The 23,159-nt window shown below is 34.2% G+C and overlaps 1 protein-coding gene and 1 pseudogene across 3 annotated transcripts in view; one reads left to right on the forward strand and one right to left on the reverse strand.

Annotated features, from left to right (window-relative positions):
• Window positions 1-23,159, forward strand: part of MYCBP2 (MYC binding protein 2) — a 377,400-nt gene that overhangs the window by 184,392 nt on the left and 169,849 nt on the right. For all 3 annotated transcript variants that reach the window (XM_037800441.1, XM_037800440.1, XM_037800439.1), the window contains 6 exons: window positions 9,240-9,374; window positions 11,054-11,137; window positions 12,269-12,365; window positions 16,967-17,159; window positions 17,649-17,923; window positions 21,005-21,226. In XM_037800441.1, coding sequence (XP_037656369.1) covers window positions 9,240-9,374; window positions 11,054-11,137; window positions 12,269-12,365; window positions 16,967-17,159; window positions 17,649-17,923; window positions 21,005-21,226 — 1,006 coding nt within the window. The remainder of the gene's footprint in view (window positions 1-9,239; window positions 9,375-11,053; window positions 11,138-12,268; window positions 12,366-16,966; window positions 17,160-17,648; window positions 17,924-21,004; window positions 21,227-23,159) is intronic.
• On the reverse strand, window positions 21,528-22,607 carry LOC119507279 (annotated as a pseudogene).

A 23,159-nucleotide genomic window follows, 5' to 3' on the forward strand; every position in this document is an offset into this window, starting at 1 on the left:
GTCATCAACATCTCTTACCTAAACATTTCCATCATTCCAAGTAAGAACCTTGTACATTTTAAGCCTTAACTTTCCCTATCCCCACCCATCCCCTGGTAACCTATATTCAAGATTTTGACTCTATGAGTTTGCTTATTCTAATTGTTTCAAATCAGTTAGATCATACGATATTTGTCTTTTTGTGTCTGGCTTATTTCACTCAACACGATGTCTTCAGGGTTCATCCATGTTGTCACTTGTATCAGGACTTCATTCCTTTTTACAGCTGAATATTATTCCATTATGTGTATGTACCACGTTTCATTTATCCATTCATCAGTTGATGGATGCTTGGGTTGTTTACATCTTATGGCAAGTGTGAAGAATGCCACTATGAACATCGGTGTGCAAATCTCTCTTCAAATCCCTGCTTTCAGTTGTTCTGGGCATATACTGAGTAGTGGGTTTGCCAGGTCAAATAGTAGTTCTATTGTTAGCTTTCTTAGGAACCATCAAACTGTCTTCCACAACATTGCCACCAGCAATGAGCATGTGTTCCTATTTCTCTTCAACCTCTCCAACACTTGTTATTTTCCATTTATTTAATAGAAACCAATCTAATGGTATCTCATTGTGGTTTTGATTTGCATTTCCCTGATGGGTAATGATGTTGAACATCTTTTCATATGCTTTCTGGCCATTTGTATATCTTCTTTAGAGATGTCTCTTCAAGTCTTTTACCCATTTTTAAATTGGGTTGTTTGTCTTTTTGTTGTTAAGTTGAAGGATTTCTTTCCATATTCTGGATATTAAAGCTTTATCAAATACAGCTTTTCCAAATATTTTTCTCCCTTTTTGTAGGTTGTCTTTTTACTTTCAAGATAGTGTCCTTGAGGCAAAAATGTTTAGTTTTGATGAGTTCCTATTTATCTATTTTTGTATTTGTTACTTGTGCTTTGGGTCCAAAGTCTTAAGAAACTATTGCCAAATTTGAGGTTGTGAAGATGCTTCCCTGTGTTTTTTTTAGGAGTTTTGTAGTTCTCTCTCTTATATTTAGGTCGCTGAGGCATTTTGAGTTGAGTTTTGTATACAGTGTGAAGTAGGGGTCCTCCTCCTTTTTTTTGCAAATGGAGATCCAATTTTCCCAGCACCATTTTTTGAAGAGATTATACTTTCCCAATTGAGTGGTCTTTGCCACTTTGTCAAAAATCAGTTGGCTGTAAATGTGAGGATTAATTTCTGAGCTCTTGATTAGATTTCATTGGTCTATATGTCTGTCCTTGGCTAGTATCATGCTGTTTTGATTACCGTGCCTTTGTAATGAATTTCAAGATTGGGAAGAGGGAGTCCTCCAACCTCATCGTTCTTTTTCAAGATGGCTTTAGCTATTTGGTGCCCCTTACCCTTCTATATATATTTGGTGATTGGCTTTTCCACTTCTGCAAAGAAGTTTGTTGGAATTTTAATTGGGATTGCATTGAATCTATAAATTGCTTTGGGTAGTATTGACATCTTAATGATATTTAGTCTTCCAATCCATGAACATGAACTATCCTTCCATTTATTTAGGTCTTTTTACAATTTCTTTTAGCAGTGTTTTGTCTTTTTCTGTGTACAAGTACTTTACATCCTTAGTTAGATTTTCCAAGATATTTGATTCTTTTAGTTGCTATCTGAATGGAATTTTTTTTTTTTTTATTTCTTCTTCCGATTGTTCATTGCTTGTGTATAGAAATACTACTGATTTTGGGGTGTCGATCTTGTACCCTGACCCTTTGCTGAATTCAATTTATTAGCTCTAGGGGCTTTGTGGTGAATTTTTCAGGATTTTCAGTATATAGAATCATATCATCTGCAAATAGGGAAAGTTTTACTTCTTCCTTTCCAACTCTTGTGCCTTTTGTTTCTTTTTCTTGCCTAATTGCTCTGGCTAGAACTTTCAGTACAGTCTTGAATAACAGTGGTGACAGTGGACATCCTTGCCTTGTTTCTGATCTTAGAGGGACAGATTTCAGTCATTCACCATTAAGTAGTATGTTAGCTATGGGCTTTTCATGTACGCCCTTTACTACGTTGAGGAAGTTTCCTTCTATTTGTAGTGTTATAAGTGTTTTTATTAAGAAAGGGTACTGTATTTTTGTAAAATACCTTTTCTGCCTCAGTTGAGATTATCATGTGTTTTTTTCCTCCTACATTCCATTAATGGTGGTGTATTACATTAATTGATTTTCTTATGTTGAGCCAACTTTGCATACCTGGCATAACTCTCACTTGATCACGGTGTATATGGTGTTGGATTTGGTTTGCTATTTGCATCTATATTCTGAAAATATGTTGGTCTCTAGTTCTCTCTTGTGGTATCTTTATCTGGCTTTTGTATGAGGGTGATGTTGGCCTCATAGAATAAGTTAAGGAGTGTTCTCTCCTCTTCAATTTTTTGGAAGAGTTTGAGCAGAATTGGAGTTAAATCTTCTTGGAATGTTTGGTAGAATTCCCCTGCAAAGCCGTCTGATCCTAGGAGGTTTTTGTTTTTTTAATCATTAATTCAATCTCTTTACTAGTAATTGGTTTTCTGAGATCTTCCAGTTCTTCTTGACTCAATGTAGGTAGTTTGTGTGTTTCTAAGACTTGGTCCATTTCATCTAGATTATCTCATTTATTGACATACGGCTGTTCATAGTATCCTCTTGTAGTCCTTTTTTTTCCAGCAAGGTTGGTAGTAATGTCCCCTTTTTCATTTCTAATTTACATTATTTGTATTCTCTCTCTTTTTTCTTTGTCAGTCTAGCTATAAGGTTTCTAAATTATGTTCGTTTTTTGAAAGAAGTAACCTTTGGTCTTTTTAATCTTCTATGTTTTTTTTTTTTTTTTTTTTGCATTCAAGTTCATTTATTCTCTGCTCTAACCTTTGTCATTTCCTTCCTTCTGCTCACTTTGAGTTTAGTTTGCTCTTTTTGTACTTCCAATTTTGAGGTTAGGTCTGATTTGTAGTCTTTTTTCTTTCTTAATGTAAGCATTTAAGCTATAAATTCCCCTCTCAGCACTGTCTTTACTGCTTCCCATAAGTTTTGGTATGCTGTATTTTCATTTTGATTCATCTCAAGATATTTCCTAATTTCACTTCTGATTTCCTCTTTAACCCATTGGTTGTTTAAGAGTATGTTGTCCAGGTTGGCAGTTTGACGCGTCAAGCCCTCTATCGTGGGACTTGCCCTTATGAAGCTCATTACTGCAAAGGAGAGGCTAAACTTGCATATAATTGTGCCTAACAGTCTCCCCCTGAGTACCTCTTTGTTGCTCAGATGTGGCCCTCTCTCTAACTGAGCCACCTCGGCAGGTGAACTCACTGCCCTCCCCCCTATGTGGGACCCAACTCCCAGGGGTGTAAATCTCCCTGGCAACGCAGAATATGACTCCCAGGGATGAATCTGGACCCAGCATCATGGGATTAAGAATATCTTCTTGACCAAAAGGGGGATGCAAAATGAGACGAAATAATCTCAGTAGCTGAGAGATTTCAAATGGAGTCAAGAGGTCACTCTGGTGGACATTCTTATGCACTATATAGATAACACTTCTTAGGTTTTGATGTATTGGAATAGCTAGAAGTAAATACTTGAAACTACCAAACTCCAACCCAGTAGTCTGGACTCCTGAAGAGAATTGTATAATAATGTAGATTACAAGGGGTGACAGTGTGATTGTGAAAAGCTTGTGGATCACGCTCCCTCGATCTAGTGTATGGATGGATGAGTAAAAAAATGGGGACAAAACTAAATGACAAATAGGGTGGCATGGGGGAGATGGTTTGAGTGTTCTTTTTTTTACTTGTATTTTTTATTCTTATTCTGATTCTTTCTGATGTAAGGAAAATGTTCAGAAATAGATTGTGGTGATGAATGCATAACTATATGATCGTACTGTGAACAGTTGATTGTATACCATGTGGGTGATTGTATGGTATGTGAATATATTTCAATAAAACTGAATTTAAAAAAAAAGATTATGTTGTCCAGGGGAGTGAATCTCCCTGGCAACGTGGAATATGACTCCCAGGGAGGAATGCAGACCCGGCATCGTGGGATGGAAAACATCTTGACCAAAAGGGGGATGTGAAAGGAAATGAAATAAGCTACAGTGGCAGAGAGATTCCAAAAGGAGCCGAGAGGTCACTCTGGTGGGCACTCTTACGCACAATATAGACAACCCTTTTTAGGTTCTAGTGAATTGGACTAGCTAGCAGTAAATACCTGAAACTATCAAACTACAACCCAAAACCCATGAATCTTGAAGACGATTGTATAGAAATGTAGCTTATGAGGGGTGACAGTGTGATTGGGAAAGCCATATGGACCACACTCCCCTTTGTCTAGTTTATGGATGGATGAGTAGAAAAATGGGGGAAGGAAAAAAACAAACAAAGGCACCCAGTGTTCTTTTTACTTTGGTTGCTCTTTTTCACTTTAATTATTATTATTGTTATTTGTGTGTGTGTTGTAGTGAAGGTGTCAGGGATTGATTTTGGGGACGAATGCACAGCTGTGTAATGGTACTGTGAACAATCGAATGTATGCTTTGTTTTGTATGACTGCATAGTATGTGAATATATCTCAATAAAACGAATTTTAAAAAAACAGTATGTTGTATAATTTCCACATATATTTGTAAGTTTTCCATTTCTCCATCTGTTATTGATTTCTAGCTTCATTCTATTGTGGTTTGAGAATATGCATTTTATGATTCCAGTATTTTATATTTATTGAGATTTGTACCCAGCATATGGTCCATCCTGGAGAATGAGCCACGTGCACTTGAGAAGAATGTGTATTTTATTTTTGTTGGTGAAGTGTTCTATTTATGTCTGTTAGATCTAGTTGGTTTAGAATATCATTCAAGTCTTGAACTTCCTTATTTATCTTCTGACTAGGTGTTCTTTCCATTATTAATAGTCGTATCCATTAACAATATTCTAGTCAATTATTCCTTTCAAATCTGTTAGGTTTTGCTTCATATATTTTTGGGGCTCTGCTGTTAGGTGCATATATATGTATAATTGTTACATTTTCCTATTGAATTGTCCCCTTTATCAGTATATAATGACCACCCCAGCTCTCTTTTCATTACTACTTGCATGGTACCTTTTTTTTCATCCTTTCACCTTCAACCCACTTGTATCTTTGACTTTAAGGTGAGTCTCTTGCAAGCAGCATATATTTGGGTTGTGCTTTTTTAACCATTTTGCCAATCTCTGCCTTTTGACTGGAGAGTTTACTCCATTTACATTTAAAGTTACTACTGATGATACAGCACTTTCTTCTTCCATTTTGCTATTTAGCCTTTGTAAATCTTATACCTTTTTTTGTCCCTCACTTCCCTTAAAGCCTACTTTTAGATTTAATTGCTTTTGTGTGTTGTACCACATAGAGTATCTTTTCATTTCTAACTAGATATATTTTTCATCTGTTTTCCTCAGGGTTTCCATGGAGTAAAATGTAACATCCTAAATATATAACAACCATATTTGGTTTGATACCAATTTATCTTCCATAGTATGCACGTGTACTTTTCCTATACCACTCCATCTCAACAGCATTTGTTGCACTTTTTACCACTTATATCTTTATATGTCCAAAAACAGATTTATCATTACTTTTATGCATTTGCATTTTTTTAGCACCTGTAGGAAGTAAGAACCTGAGTTACATACTAAACATTTATAATGACCCAAAGGATTACCTTTGTCCCCAGTCTTTATTTCTTTATGCCACTTTGAACTACTGCCTGATATCCTTTCTTTTCAGTCTGAAGGACTTTCTTTAACATTGCTTGTAGAGCAAGTCTAGTGGTGATGAACTCCCTCAGCTTTTGTTTATCTGGGAATGTCTTAGTCTCACCCTCATTTTTGAAAGACAGTCTCACCAGATATAAAATTCTAGACCGGCAGTTGTTTCCAGTCAGCATTTTAAGTATTTCAACCCACTACCTTCTTGCCTCTGTGGTTTCTGATGAGAAATCGATACTCAGTCTAAGTGGGACTCCCTTGTACATAACACATTGCTTTTCTCTTGTAGCTTTCAGAACTCTCTCCTTGTCTTTTCCATTCGATAATGTGACCAATATATGATGGCGTGTATTTTTCTTCATGTTTATCTGTTAGGTGTTCTCTGGGCTTCTTAGATGTGCATATTCACATCTTTTGCTAAGTTTGGGACATTCTCTGTCATCAATTCTTTAAATATTCCTGCTGCCTCTTTCTTTCTTCTCCTTCTGGGGCTCCTATAATGCATATCTTGGCGCGCTTGTTGATTTCCTAGAGGTGTCATAGGCTATTTTTGTTTTAAATATTTATTTTTTTCTCTCTACTTCTTAGCTTGACTGATTTCCAGCGTTTTGTCTTCATGATCTCTGATTCTTTGTTCTGCCAGCTCCATTCTGCTCTTAAATCACTCCTGGGCATTATTTTTGTTTGTTTGTTTGTTTTTTGTTTTCCTTTTAGTAGAGATATCTTCGCATAACATACAGTCATCCAAAATGTACAGTCAGTTGTCCACAGTACCATCATATAGTTGTGCATTCATTACCACAATCAATGTTTGTTTGAACCTTTTCATTACTCCAAAAAAAAAATAATAATATTAAAAAGAATACAAATTAAAATAAAAAAGAACACCCAAAACATCCCATTTCCCCCCTATTATTCATTTAATTTTTGTCCCCATTTTTCTACCCATCTGTCCATACACTGGATAAAGGGAGTATGAGCCACAAGGTTTTCACAAGCACACAATTACACCATATAAGCTATATGTATACAGTCATCTTCAAGAATCAAGGCTACTGGGTTACAGTTCAATAGTTTCACGTATTTCCTTCTAGCTATTCCACTGCACTAAAAACTGCAAAGGGATATCTATTAATACATAAGAATTACCTCCAGAATGACCTCTTGAGTTCCATTTGAAGTCTCTCAGCCACTGAAACTTAATTTTGTTTCATTTCTCTTCCCCCTTTTTGTCAAGAAGGCTTTCTCAATCCCACAATGCCAGGACCAGGTTCACCCCTAGAGGTCATGTCCCACATTACCAGGGAGATTTACACCCCTGGGAGTCAAGTCCCATGTAGGGGGGTGGGCAGTGAGTTTACCTGCATGGTTAGCTTAGAGAGAGAGGCCACATCTGAGCAACAAAAGAGGTTCTCTGGGGGTGACTTTTAGGCACATTTGTAAGTAGGTTTAGCCTCTCTTTGCAGTAACAAGCTTCATAAGGGCAAGCCCCAAGATCAAGGGCTTGGCCTTCTAAATTGGTAGTCAATGCTTATGAGAATATCAGTAATACGCTAGGTGAGGAAGTTTAGTATTTTCACATTTTTCCCCAGTCCCTCAACCTCCTGGGCATTCTTTATTTCGGTTATTGTGGTCTTCAACTCTGGTATTTCTGCTTGGTTCCTTTTTAAAATTTTTATCTCTTTACTTGTTCATTGTTTTCCTGATATCCTTTAGTTCTTTCTCTGTATTTTCCTTCATCTCCCTGAGCATTTAGAAGATCATTTTTTTAAAGGCTTTTTGTTGTTGCACACTGTATATTTTAATATCTTAAAATGTTATTTCTGGGATTTAGTCCCTAAGTTATCTGTGTCTTGGTTTTGAACCAATTAGTGAAAAGACAGAGATATTCTTGAGCTTCAGCCCGCCTATCAGGGAGGTCGACGCAAGGCAAGTGCAGTATTCAGGGTTTCCATGTCTTTCTGTGCCTTTGTCTTGTTCTGGGATTTTGCTTGTTAGCTCTTTTGACGTGTCCCTGTTTACAGAGTTTGGTTGTCCCAGGAATCTGGCAGGCCGTTTGGCAGACTCTCTGATACTATATTTTTTTACATTCCTTTTATTGTCTCAAGCTGCTGGAGGGTAAATTCTGCAAGGAGGGCACAACATAGCAGACCTTCTCAAAGTTAGTCTTCCCCAGCCAGAGCAGGGCCAGGGACCCACAAAGGGGGTACAGGCTGGCTCCAAAGTGCCCTGGGAGAAGGGATCAAGAAAGGCACCAAAAGGTTCTCTGATGGCTCCCCAAAACTGAGCTTTCCTGGCCTCCCCCACAGATGCACCCCTTCAGCTGACTGTCCTCTGTATTCCAGAGGAAGCACATCATTTTTAAGTCTCCACTGCCACTACCCTGGTGCAGGGCAGGTTGAAATAATGGCCACCCTCATAGCCCGGCCCCCATTGAATTCGCTAATTGAAAGACATGATCAATTATCATGCCTACCCCTGTCCTTGGGGAAGAGGATTTTTTTATCCCTTTTTGTCACCAGACTTTATGAAGGCCTGCCACGAGAGTGGGGGGATGGGCACCAGTAGCTGCCATGTGGCGAGAGTAATTTACTGTTTTTTTGCCATAATTTATCAGCCTCTTCCTCCCACTCTTCTCTGGAAGCTAACAGTGTTATTCTGGCTTCCAGAGTTTCAAAATAGTTGTTTCAGACAGTTCCTGCCTGTTTCATAGTTGCTTACTGAGTCCTGGAGCTACCTACTCCACAATCTTCCCCAAATCAGCCATATATATTTTTATTTTCTGTAGAGTACCTAGGCATGATTTCTCATATGTAATAGATAATAATAATAATAATAATAGCATTATTAATAAAAATAGCATTTTTTTGTGTGGTTACTATGTGACAGGCACAATTCCAAGCACTTGATCTAAATTATCTCAATCCTTAGAGTAACCCTATAAGTTAGACTTTATTTTTATCCCTATTTTACAGATGAAGAAACTGAGGTACAGAGAAGATATAGTAACCAGGCCAGGGTCACTCAGAGGCTAGCAGGTCCCAAAGCCAGGTACCTTGAACCTAGGCTGTCTGACTTCAGAGCCATTTCTTAAAAAAAAATCATGCTACCTCTCAAAAGACTTTTGTTGAATGAGTGAACTTAAAATCTAGTGTTCAGATTTTCATTTACCAACAAAAGTTACATAGTTTTTTATAGCAATTATAAAATTTTTGTCTTATTTTCATATAACGTTTTGTGACATTTATGCAAGTTTTAGAATTCAGCATGACAGAAGAAATGTCATTCCATCACCCTAAAACAAATCACTATTGTTTGCCTTCTTGTCCATTGTTTTTAAAAGAGAGTTTTTAATGTTGTTAGACAAAACTGTTTTAATACAGTGAATTTCATGTTTTCTTTTGTAAAAGATTTTTTTAAATGCATGTAACAGGGAAGTAAACAGGCACTGTCTTTGACTCATTAATATTTCTCTCAGAGAAAAATATGCAATGATGTTTGATGAACCAGTTCTCCTGCAAACTGGATGGTGGTATGTAGCGTGGGCTCGAGTGTCAGGACCCAGCAGTGACTGTGGATCTCATGGACAGGCTTCTATTACCACAGATGATGGGTAAGCAAAACGTTTAATCATTACTTAAGCAACTCTCATTTTTGTTAGGGAAATAGTTTTCTTAACTCTCAGTAGACTTTCAGTTGGATAAAAAGCTTGGTAAGTCTAGAGCATAATATGACTACTAAAAAATAAAGTTCATGTAATCTCATGCCAAATTAAGATCTAGACAGAACAAGGGAGTTAATAAGACCACTGTTCTGTACACATGTCAGAAGGCATTTGTATTTCTGGGTACTACATTGTTCAAAAGCATAGTACCAAATTAGAAATTATATAGAGGAAGGTGACAAGATAGTGAGGAGTTTAGAAACCTAACAAAAAAAAGAAAGAAATATGTATTTGTTATTAAATTTGACAATGCATGTGAAAGCAATTTATAAATTATTAAGTGGTTTAACATTTATTAAAATGTAGAGAAAGTTTTACTGCTTAAAAATAGCTTTGATCTATAGAGTGCTTTTCAGTTTATAAAACACTTTCATATGTAACATCACATTTGATGCCCTCAGTAACTAAGTGAATAGTAGCACTATTTTCTGCTCCAGGAAATAGAGAAACAAAAAAGGTGAAATGATTTGCTTAGAGTCATGTGAGTACAGTGTGGCAGAACCACAAGTTGACCTGGAGTTTCTTGAGTCTAAATCCAATATTCTTTGTACTGTTTTACTCAGATTCACATGTTTGAAAACGACTATCGTTATAAGAGAAATTCAGTTTTTCTTTATTACTCTCAAGCACGAACTGAAATGAATTGAAGTTATATAATGGTAATTTCAGTTTAGTTCAACTCATAACAGAACTGTCTAAAGTTGGAACACTTTTTAAAAAATGACTTCACAAATCTGTTTTGTGTGTTACTTTGTCCTTGGTGTTTAACTTGGTAATGGTACACTTGTGCTATAATTTTTTCTAATAAATTACAGACACTGATAGTGAGTTAACCAGTAAAGATTTAACAGGGTTTTTACTGTTTGCTTTTTTAAAAAAGCATGTTATCAACCCTTTATAAAGCATCTTGGATTTCATCTGTCAAGCATGTTTTCCAAAAATACTGCTTAGAAGTTGTGAAATGATATAAACAAATAATCTTAAGAATTTTTGAATCAGAGATTGAAATGTGAAAAATAAAATCATCAGGTTGTGAATTATTTGTTGCTGAATGTGTTCAAGTAGAAAGCTGTAGAAAAAGTCAAAGCCATTGTCGTATATCCTTTCCAACTTACTCTAAGATTATATGTTAGACTTGAGGAGACTGCTTTGATCCTGGACCGTATGGTTCCCATATACAGTTCCTTCAGCTTTGGAATAGCATAACAGTTGGAAGCTAAAAGGCTGATAATGAATCTAGTTGGGTGGATTTTAAACTTCTTGTAAGTTGAAATCTTTTGTTAAAAGTTTGATGCTCTTGTTAAACCTGAGCTAGGAGGACGGGGGATGGGCCCAGAGTTCCTGATCAGGTTCAGTTCCTTCATTTTACTGATTAAGCTGTTCAACTAGTAAGTGGCAGAGCTAGAACTAAAATCAGGATGATACCTCTTTATTTTATTTTTTCTTAATCAGTGAATCTCTGTTGATTAACATAAGATTTGGAAACATAATTCTTAGATTTCTTATTTCATTTAATAAATCATGAATCATGTTATTTTTGGTGTCATTGTTACTTTATCTCTTCTTAGGGTTGTTTTCCAGTTTAAGAGTTCAAAGAAATCAAATAATGGTACAGATGTTAATGCTGGTCAGATACCTCAGTTATTGTACAGGTATTTAGAATATTTACAGTTAATTAATATGGTTTATTCTTGTAATGAAATACGATTATTATAAAATATGGTATAATAGGGAGAAAATTATTTTAAGCATTCAGCAAATTTGTATACTGGGAGTAATATGGCTACATTTAACAAAATTATTGGTTTAGTTACCTTTCATATATTTTTAAACATTTTCTATATCAAGCTTAATTTGCTTGACTCAGATTATTTATATTACATTAATAGTATTTTAATAACTTATTTTTAAAATCTGTCTATTGATTTTCTTTCCAATTTTAGTATGTTATAAACTAATAAAAGGTATTTGTCTTAGAGAAATGAAATTGGGGTGGGGATATATGTGAGACTTTAGATTTAAGCTTGAGTGATTTGCTTAGTCTTCCAGATCGTGTTCTTTTCATGATGGAGTGAATTGGAATATACCTTACTGTTGATAAATTTCTACCTTTTGCTTTGAAATATCAAATAGTAAACTTACATAATAATTACACTTTTAACATTATTTGAGATTTTTAATTTCTTCACATTAATCCAGACATGCTTATATCTTTCTAGAAGATTAGTAATAGTTTTAGAATAAAGAATTCAAATTAATATCAAACCTTGTTTTTTAAAATGTCATTATTACTTTAAGAAATAAAAATCAAAGGAATCACCTAGAATGGTGATTCTCTTCTGCATCTTTCTTTCTAGTAATCACTTAATTGAAGAAGCTAGGTGGTACACTGATAAAAGTAATAAGGGATTTTTTGTTTTTATGCAGTCTATTTTATTTATTTTTTAATATGTTCTTTTATGAACATAGTAGTTTTAGTAGACTGCTACTGGTTGAAAAACTTCTTAGTAGTAGTATTTTCTCATTTATATTGTAAATTATGTATGTTCTGTAGTAAGAGAAGAGGGCCTCTGCTACCCACTGTTACAAGGGTGGGATTTAAAAGGTGAAGTGCTCACAACACTAAAAGTTTTGCTTAGCATTGGAAAATGTTTCTGAAAAGCGTAATTGACATTTTGCTTAGCACAAAAATTTAATTATTTACTTTCACAAAAATGTGTTTTTAAACGAAAAATCTCATTGGAATTTCTAACATAAATGTGTTATGTGTCTACTAACTTCAGACTTCCAACCAGTGATGGCAGTGCTTCCAAAGGCAAACAGCAAACCAGTGAACCTGTACACATTTTAAAGAGATCATTTGCAAGAACTGTCTCAGTGGTAAGCAGGATAAGTATCATTTTTGAAAATTTCGGCTTTTCTATTCAAGAGTTTCTCAGTTCTGTTTTGATAATCAGAGTGTAGCCACTCTTCTAAGAGTTTATCTCAGCAAAGCTTTATGATCTCCGATTTTGTATTGCCGTTTATATTGACATTTATGTTCTAGGCACTTTCACTAAAGGGAAGATAGATTTGTTGACTATGACTATGATTTTAATATGCCCATCTTACTGCACCTTACCATATCTAAAATAGCTGATGAGTTTGCCAATAAATGATGATGATTGCATATGCTAAAGGAATTAGAAGGTAAAGGAAAAGTTAAGGATACCGCTAGCCTTGAAACTTTTAATTTAATACTTGAGGAACTAATTTGTAGAGTTGCATATCTAACTATGGAATTTGTTGCACTACTTGATTATCTCCATTCTACATTTAAAGATACATGATGGTATTGGGGTTATCAGTGTGGGATAGAAAACCAACATGATCTAATCAAACGATCATGGTTTGTACACTCAGGAAATGTGAGTTAAGTCCTTGCTCTTTCATTTATTAGTTTGAGGATTCTTATGCAAGTTATCTAATTAAACTGTATCATAGCATCACTTTGAATTTCTAATGAGATGACGGGGACACAAAGGCATTTAAAACTGTAAGTCACTATATGAATGGAATTTATTATCATACCTGGTAGTCTCATATGTCAAAATCTATAAGAAGAATGTTCTTTCTTTTATTATTATTATTTTTAAATCACAAAATTAATTCATGTCCCTTGCAGGAATGAAGTAGAGTAGGGGTAAAACTATACTAAAAGTATTCCAAATTCCTTTCCCCACCACCCTATTATCATTATATATAACTACTATTTATATTTCAGTATACATCCTTCCAGACCATTTTTTATGCACAAGTAAACTTACTAGTGTGTATATACATTATGCTATATACCTTTCTTATTTGATGTTTAATTTTAATGGTACTTACAGTTTTTCATCTTCCTGTTTGTTTTATTACAGAAGTTGTGGGTATACAGAAAAATCATGCAGAAAATATAGAGTTCCCACATACCCCCCCCCAATACGTGCGGTTTTTGTTATTATTGACACTTTCCACTAGTGTGGTGTCTCTGTTACAATTGATGAAACAAAATTATTTTAATTATATTAACTATAGTCTACAATATACATTAGGTTCATGATACGAGTTGTGTTTTTTTTTTAATCACAACATATACACAGCCTAAAATGGTCCCTTTTAACAACATTCAATTCATGCAATTCAGTGGTATTAATTACATTCACAATGTTGTGCAACCATCACCACCATTCATTACTAAAACATTTCTGTCACCACAAACAAAAACTCTGTACCAACTGAGCATCGACTCCCCATTCTCTATCCCCACCCCAGCTTTTGCCATCCAGTATTCAGTTTCTGATTCTATGTTTTCCATATTCTATTTAGTATCAGTGAGATCATACACTATTTGTCTTTTTGTGTTTGGCTTATTTTGTTCAACATGATGTCTTTATGGTTCATCCATGTCGTCAGGACTTCATTCTTTTTACGGCTGAATAATAGTCCATGTTTGTATATACCATATTTTATTTATCCATTCATCTGTGGATAGACACTTGAGTTGCATTCGTCTTTTGGCAATTGTGAACAGTGCCACTATGAACATCGGTGTGGAAATATCGATTCAGGTCACTGCTTTCAATTCTTTTCGGTATATACCTCATAGGGGATTTGCCAGGTCAAATTGTAATTCCATATTTATCTTCCGAGGAACCTGCAAACTGTTTTCCACAGTGGCTGCATAGTTTTATGTTCCTAACAACAATGAACTACTCTTTCTATTTCTCCACGTTCTCTCCAACACTTGTTATTTTCCTTTTTTTAAAAAAATAGAAACCATTCTAGTGAGTGTGAAATAGCATCTCATTGTGGTTTGGATTTTCATTTCCTTAACGGTTAATGATGTTGAGCATCTTTTCATGTGCTTATTGAAGGTCTTTGGAGAAATGTCTAGTCAAGTCTTTTTGCCTCTTTTAAAATTGAGTTATTTGTCTTTTTGTTATTGAGCTGAAAGATTTCTTTATATATTTTGGATAATATATTTCCAAATATTTTTCTCCCATTCTGTAGATTGGCTTTTTGCTTTCATAATGAAGTCCTTTGATAGATGAAAGTTTTTAATTTTGATAAGGTCCTGTTTATCCATTTTTTTCTTTTGTTGTGTGTGCTTTTGGTATAAAGTCTAAGAAACCATTACCTAACACAAGGTCCTGAAGATGCTTCCCTATGTGTTCTTGTAGAAGTTTAGAATTTTGCTTCTTATATTTAGGTCTTTGATCCATTTTGAGTTGAATTTTATTTGTAGTGTGAGACATGGGTCCATTTTCATTCTTTTGCATATGGATATTCGGTTTTCCCAGTACCATTTGTTGAAGAGACTTTTTCCCCAATGAGTGGACTTGGCACCCTTGTCAAAAATCAATTGGCCTTAGATCTGAGGGTTTATTTCTCAACATTCCGTTCAGTTCCATTGATCCATGTCTCTATCCTTGGGCCAGTACCATGCTGTTTTGATAACTATAGCTTTGTGATAAGTTTTAAGGTTGGGAAGTGTGAGTCCTCGAACTTTGTTGTTCTTTTTCAAGATGGTTTTGGTTATATTCGGAGCTCTTTATCATTTCGTATACATTTGGTCATTGGCTTTCCTATTTCTGCAAAGAAGGCTGTTGTAATTTTAGTTGGGTTTATGTTGAATCTGTAAATCGCTTTAGGTAGAATTGACATCTTAAAAATATTTAGCCTTGCAATCCATGAGCACGGAATGTCTTTCCATTTATTTAGGTGTTCTTTAATTTCTTTCAGCAGTGTTTCTTAGTTTTCTGTTTAGAAGTCCTTTGTATCCTTAGTTAAATTTATTCCTAGATTTTTTATTATTTTAGCTGCTATTGTAAATGGAATTTTTTCTTGATTTCCTTGTCAGATTTTTGTTACTAGTATATAGAATCACCACCGATTTTTAGGGTGTTGATCTTGTACCCCGATACTTTGCTGAATTCATTTATTAGCTCTAGTACTTTCTTGTGGATTTTCCAGGATTCTGTCTGTATAGGATCACATTACCTGCAAACAGGGAAAGTTTTATTCTTGTTTTACAATGTGAATGCCTTTTATTTCTTATTTCTTTCTCTTGCCTAATTGCTCTGCCTAGAACTCCCAGTACAATGCTGAATAACAGTGGTAACCTTGAGTATCCTTATCTTATTCCTGATCTTAGGGGGAGAGCTTTCAGTCTTCCTCTCCTTTTTTTTTTTTTTTTTTTAATTTAATAGTATACAACCTGGACATCTTTCAATGTTGATACATTTGGCTGTATCATTCTTTTCTAAAGTCTACATAGAATGGTTGTATTCTAATTTATTCTACTCTTTTCCTATCAAAGGACCAGTTTTTTTCTCATTTTTTGCTATTACATTTTACCGAATGAGTGTTCATACTTGTATGTCTTTGGTTACTTATGTATTTATGTGAATATTTGTACTGGAACTGTATCCATTTAAATGTTGATGTGTCTAGTTAAATTGACTTTCCAAGAGAGTTATGTCAATTTACAGAGTTTGTACTTTGAATCGGAGACTACAAGAACTTTGATTCCTTGGTACATTTGCTTCCTTTTAGTATTAAGGTCCATTTATTATCTTTTAATCCAAATAAGTATCTTTGACTCTGTTGTGTCTTTTTCAGTTGACCTCTTTTTTTAATGTCTAAGTAGTTATGTGGTCATTAGGAAACAGTAATTCAGTCATTTATTTAAAATGGCATGTTGTAATCTCTCTATTGGTATCATGCATATTTGCTCAGGAGAAGACTGGGATTTGGTGGGTGAAGGGAGAGGACTGCTTTGCTTTGGTATTCATCTAGTATCTGCTATCACATGAAACATGGTATAACCTGCAGAGAAGCTAAGGAAGAACCACCAACATCTGTAGTCTAGAACTTTTAAAAATCAAAATATGATTTTTTTTAGCATTTTCTAGTAAATATCTTCTATTAACTTGTTTATCAAGAATTGCCTATTGTTTATATTGTAAATTTTAATATGTAGCCATAACTTATTTGATACTGTCATTGATACCTAATGCTAAAACTATTACTATATTTAAAAGATTATTAGTTTATAGTATTTTGTTTTTTTATATAATACTGCAGTGACAATATAATTTTCCTTTCAAGTGAATATGCATTTATAATTGTTTTTCATTTTTTCCTTATCCATACAATAAACTAGATAGGTTGATAGCAGGGAAACTTAAAAATGATTCCTTAAATATGTAAATATTGGAGTACACTGTTTTTATAAAATTGGAGTACATTGTTTTTACTTTACCTTTTTTGTCAGATTTAAGATACTTTTAATGGTAACTTAATGAATGAACTATAAGTATCTATTATTTCAGGCTATTAAAACAAAAAAAATTAAGATAAAATTGTGAAGTTGAATGTCATTATCTTTCCATTTGATTCAAGTTATGGTATCATTTGAACTCATTTTAATCTATTTTTTAAATATTCTGGATTAGGAATGTTTTGAATCATTGCTGAGTATTCTTCACTGGAGCTGGACCACCTTAGTCTTAGGAGTTGAAGAACTTAGAGGGTTAAAAGGATTCCAGTTCACAGCTACACTTCTCGATTTAGAGAGACTGCGCTTTGTGGGCACCTGTTGTCTGAGGTTACTGCGTGTCTATACCTGTGAAATTTACCCAGTGTCAGGTATGATACATTTTTTTAAATGAACTTTTAAATATTTTAAATGACAAAATGTTTGAGACATTGAGATTTAAGTAGGATGACCGAAAGTTTAAGATACCCAACTGCCTTTACCCTGCTCGCAGGGTGAGGGAGAAAGTTGGCTTGGTACAAAGCTTGTATATTTACTTGTAAAGAATAAAATAGATTACATATTATTCTGAAAATGTCATAACAGGTTAAATTTAATACTCTAATTAAAGGTATTATTTTAAAAATTCTGTCATATAGAAATATTTTGAACAACTGATTTCAATTTCAATGTTGACACCTTTTTTTCCTCCCATTAGATTAAAAAAAGAAATTAACTTTTGACCACTCATAATCTCCAAATTGTTTTATTTTTATTTATAGAAACTTGTGATTTTTAGCTATTCAGGAGAGTATATTCTGAATGTTTTCATGCATATTTGTTATTTTATTTAATTAGCAATCTGCTTTGTTCCCTCAAAGCTACAGGAAAAGCAGTTGTAGAAGAAACTAGCAAATTAGCAGAGTGTATTGGAAAAACCAGAACTTTGTTGAGAAAAATCTTGTCAGAAGGAGTTGATCACTGCATGGTGAAGTTGGATAATGATCCTCAAGGATATCTAAGTCAACCTTTGAGTCTCCTAGAAGCTGTGCTTCAGGAGTGTCATAATACTTTTACTGCCTGTTTTCATTCTTTCTATCCAACTCCTGCCTTACAGTGGGCTTGCCTTTGTGATTTGCTGAATTGTTTGGATCAGGTAATTTAAGTTTGTTAAATGTTGAAAATCTGATACATTATTTAATACTCTTTAAGAAAATAAACTACAATCTTTCTAACACTTATAAAAGGTAAATTGGGAAATTAGTTTAGTATATATAACTTGTATAATCAGAGTTTTGAAATTTGTTTTGTTCTCTGTTTGCTTTATCATTTTTAGTTATAAAATTGGAAGGCACACTGTGCAGCTGCTGATTTTTCTCCTGAATGTATGAGAGAGTGAGTGAGAGAGTGGATGAGTATATGTGTGCATGGGATGGAAAGAACAATGAGTGAGTGAGTGTGTGAGAGCACGACCAGCACCAAAGTGGCAATTCCTGCCATCTCTGCATAGGCAGAAGCAGTAGGGAGCCAAAGCTGAGTGAACTTGTATGATAACTGGGTATTGCACAGGAATTTAGTGACCATTATTCAGTCAGGAGGGAAACAGCCTTTATAAATGTGTATGCATCAAATAACAGAGTTTATAAACACATGAGGCAAAAAACTGACAGAACTAAAGGGAGAAATAGATAAGTCCATATTGATGGTTGGAGACTTTAACACTCTTCTTGTATAATTACTAGAGCTGCTAGACAAAAAGTAAGGATACAGACTGTTAATGCTAACAACCACCTTGACCTAACTGACATTTATGAAACAATATGTACAACTGCAGAATACATATTTTTTACAGTGCACACAAAATAAATTTCTAAATGCGTAACTAAATAATAAATATCTTAAAGAACATGTTTTAAAACCACAAATTAGAAATCAGTAAAATATGCATTGAGAAAAGCAAAAAATATTTGGAAAATAAACGACACGTCTAAGAATCCAGTGGCTCCAAAAAGAAATCACAAAGGAAATGAAAAAGTATTTCAAACGTAAAGTTTAAATATATCAGAATTCATAGGATGCAGCCAAAGCATTGATTGCTTCGAGAGAAATTATACCTCTAAATGATTATTCTGTCAAAGAATTTCTACTTGAAGAAGCTAGAAGGAAGAGAAGATTAAATGGAAAGTAAGTAGAAAGAAGGAAATAATAAAGATAAGGGCAGAAATCAGTGAAATAGAAAATAGAGAAAGCCAACAAAGCCAAAAGCTGGTGTATGAAAAGATGGACAACATCTATAAATTCTTACATGCCTGATTGAAAAAGAGAGAGAAAAAATACCATTATCAGAAATGAAATAGGTAATATCACTTTAGATCCAACAGACGTTTAAAGGATAATAAGGGGATACTGTGAACAACTTTATGCCAATAAATTTTACAAGTTTAGATGAAGTGGACAAATTCCTTGAAAAACACAACTTACTAAAACTGACTTAACAAGAAATAGAAAATCTGAATTGCCTTATATCCATTAAAAAATTGAATGCATTATCAAAAACTTCCCAAGGAAAACTCCAGGCCCAGATAGTTTCAGGGGTGAATTCTAATCAAATATTTAAATAAGAAATTATATAAATCCTTCACCAAAACTTCCAGAAAATATAGGAGGAAGCTTTGTAACTAATTTTGTGAGGTTGGCATCGCTATGAAACCAAAATCTGAAGTCAAAGATATTCTAAGAACAGAAAATTACAAGCAGATATCACTCAAAAACGTATATACAGAAGTCCTTAACAATACTATCAATTTAAATCCAGTAGTATATAAAATAGGTAATATATCATGACCAAATGAGGTTTATCTCAGAAATGCAAGGTTATTTTAATATTGAAAAATCAATTATATGAATGTAACTAGTGTACATTTAAAATGGCAAATTATTTACCACAACAAAAAAAGGAAATAATATAGTTCAACTTATTAACTATCTAAAGAGGGAAAATCATATGATCCTCTCAATAGAAAAAGAAAAACTAGCAAAATTAGCACTTAAGTATGATTTTAAAAACTCACAGCAAACTAGAATATAAGGAAAGTTCCTCATGATAAAGAATATCTACAAAAGATCTATAGCTAATATCAAACTTAATGGTAAAATATTGTCTGCTCCCCTAAGTTTGGAAACAAAGCACGTCTTTTCTCACCACCTCTATTCAACATTATCCTGGAGGTCATGGCAAAAAGTAAAAGTGAAATAAAATTCAGTACCCTCACCAGGGCAACCCAGACTAGTTGAAAGGTATTCTTGTTACTACTTCCAATGATGACATCAGGGCAGGCAACCTTGAATCTCTGTAGCAGCATAGTATATCTTACCACTCAATTTCCTGGGGCAAGATTACTGCCTGGACTAGTACACAACTTAATTACTCTTTCTCTCTGAAAACCTGCCCAACATGATATGGTTGTTCTCTTCCTTTCAGGCTGAACAGTCTTAACATTAACAGTGGTTAAACAAGTGTAACATTCCTTTACTTGACTTTGTATCACAAATGTTTGATGACCTAAGCAATGTGTACATGATTTTTGCAAATTAGGATATCCTATATTGATAAGTTTTGGAATACTTTGTTATAAAGTTTTATAGGCCTGCTACTCATTTTTCTGAATAAGCTGTGCAATGTGATGACATAGTTTTGTGTCCTTAGTGAAATGTTATAGTAGAATTATAATTTTAATCATTATAATTATAGTAGCACAGAATTACGATTTTAATTACCTATTTAAGGAAAATAAATTTCATTGCTTTTTACTAGAAATGCCTTTGATATATACTAACTGGAACCTTTTAACGTCTTTTTTTGAGAATAGTTGTAGAGAGGAACTGTGATTCTGGGGATATATAAATATATAACGTCAATTGCTGGAGGACAGGAGGATGATTTTTCTTAATAATTGTCCTTCTTAATTGAGCAATAACTGCAATAACAATTGTGTGTCAAAGTATTGATGTAATAATTGTACAATATTAATACTTAATTGATAATGCCTACATTGTAATAAGCATTGCTATAATATTCTAGAATATAATATTCTAGATAAGACAGTAAAAATGACTGAGTGATCGAAAATTTTGTATATGATTTAAAAATATATCTTTTATTTATCTAGAAACTTGGATTATATTGATACAATATTTCTTGGGTGTGTGTGTGTGTGCATATTTTTGTTTTTAAAAGGATATTCAAGAAGCAAACTTCAAGACATCAAGTAGTCGACTCCTTGCAGCTGTTATGTCAGCTCTGTGTCACACATCTGTTAAGCTGACTTCTATCTTCCCTATTGCATATGATGGAGAAGTGCTACTACGATCAATTGTTAAACAAGTTAGCACAGAGAATGATTCAACACTAGTTCACCGTTTTCCTCTTTTGGTGGCACATATGGAAAAACTCAGTCAGGTAGGTTCTTTTTCTGAAATAATTTTTTTTTTCTCTTTTCAGGCAATGAAATCGTCAGTGGAGGCATATTTAGCTTAGTCCTCATTCTGTACTGATAAATGCTGATTATTGATTTCACAAGAAGAGTTTAAATTAAGAAAACAAAATATTTTAAAGGTTACCTGTAAAGTGGCAATCTTTTTTCTCCAAGTTTTATTTTATTTTATTTTTTATTTTTTTTAACAATCACATAAGGAAACATTTATTTGAGGTTTAACATGAAATCATACAAATAAAATTTGTATAAACACAAGTCCACACTGAGGTATAACACAGATAGCAAAGGACAAAGTAAAAACAAAGAAAACTAATTGGCAGCTATATACAGTTGGACAGTTGTGTCTTGTACACTAGAAAGTCTTTTACAAAATAATCATCTTAGATCAACAGAAGACCAATCTTCAACATCGTCCTGCAAGATGGGTTACTTTAGTATTTCCTCCTCTTGTCTCCAAGGTCCTCTTTTAGTATGACTGATAATTGTTTTGGTGATTGCCACCCCCTGGAGATGCCTTGCCATATGTGCTCTGTTGGCCACTGTAGTCTGTATATCCCTGTCCATATCCATAGTTCCCATAGTTATACCCAGTATAATCATATCTGCCATAGCCACTATTGTAATTTCCGTATCCTTGATCATAATAGTTATTAAATTCTTGGTTCCAGTTTTGGCCCTGACCTCGTCCTTGACCCCTTGTACCACCTCGTCCAGCAGCTGCAGCGCCTCTTCCTCCTTTCTGTTGTTGCTGTTGCTGCCTATATACTCTTTGGGTTGTGCAACTTTGATTTCACACTTTCCAGAACCAATTTGATGGTATCTGCTTTCTAATAATTTCTTTACTGGCTCTTCATCTGTATATGTGATAAAACAAAATCCTCTTCTTTCATCTGTTTTTGTATCCATGGGAAGTTCAATATTTTCAATCTCTCCAAATGCTCCAAAATATTCTTTTATTTGCTCTTCAGAAGTATCTGGGCTCAATCCACCCACAAAAACTTTTTTAGGGGGTTCTTTCCCTTTTAAGGCCTTCGCCCTTTTGGGGTCTATCAATTTGCCATCCAGTTTGTGTTCTTTCAGTTCCAAAACTTTATCAACACTAGCAGCATCTTTGAAAAGCACAAATCCAAATCCTCTTGATCTTCCAGTGACTGGATCTGTTTTAATTGTGCAGTCTACAACCTCTCCAAATCGAGACAAATATTCAGTCAGATCTCTCTTGCTTGTATCCCAGCTCAAGCCTCCAATAAACATTTTACCGTCTTCCTGCTGATTCTTGCTGGCGTTAATCTTGGATCTCTCTGCAAATTCCTCTATGTTGCTGTACCCGTTCATGTCCTCCATGGTGGCGGAATTGTCGGTAGGGGGGTGCTGGCGCGCTGGCCGAGTCCTGGTAGCAGCGGCAGCGGAGCGTTGTATGGAGCTGGATTTACAATGGCGGCGGAAGAGCTCCAAGTTTTATTTTGAATAATTTCTAACCTACAGAAAATTTCAGAGTTACGATGAATACCTGTATGTTTGTTTTTCGCTGAACAATTTGAAATAAGTTGCAGATATTATAAGCAATATCTTTTTATACAGTATTTTAGATTACCATGATAATATTCTAGGGAAATAAAGAATTTTTAAAACATTTTCTATTCAACATTTTAGTATATTAAAATAAGCACTGTGAGAATTGGGAAAGCCAATCATCAAATTTCAAAGCTGTCTTGAAAACGAAGTATTTTCCTGTGGTGTTAAATGAGACTCTGTAACTTCTTATCTTGAAATTTTTACATTGGTGGGAGTTGGAATTTTCTCATTTCCACCAGGAGGTCTAATATAGTAGAATAAAACTTCATTGGCATAGTTATAGAAGAATTCCATATTTTTATTACATTGCATATACAAATA

The sequence above is a fragment of the Choloepus didactylus genome, chromosome 12 (genome assembly GCF_015220235.1).
Source record: "Choloepus didactylus isolate mChoDid1 chromosome 12, mChoDid1.pri, whole genome shotgun sequence".
Lineage (NCBI taxonomy): Eukaryota > Metazoa > Chordata > Mammalia > Pilosa > Megalonychidae > Choloepus > Choloepus didactylus.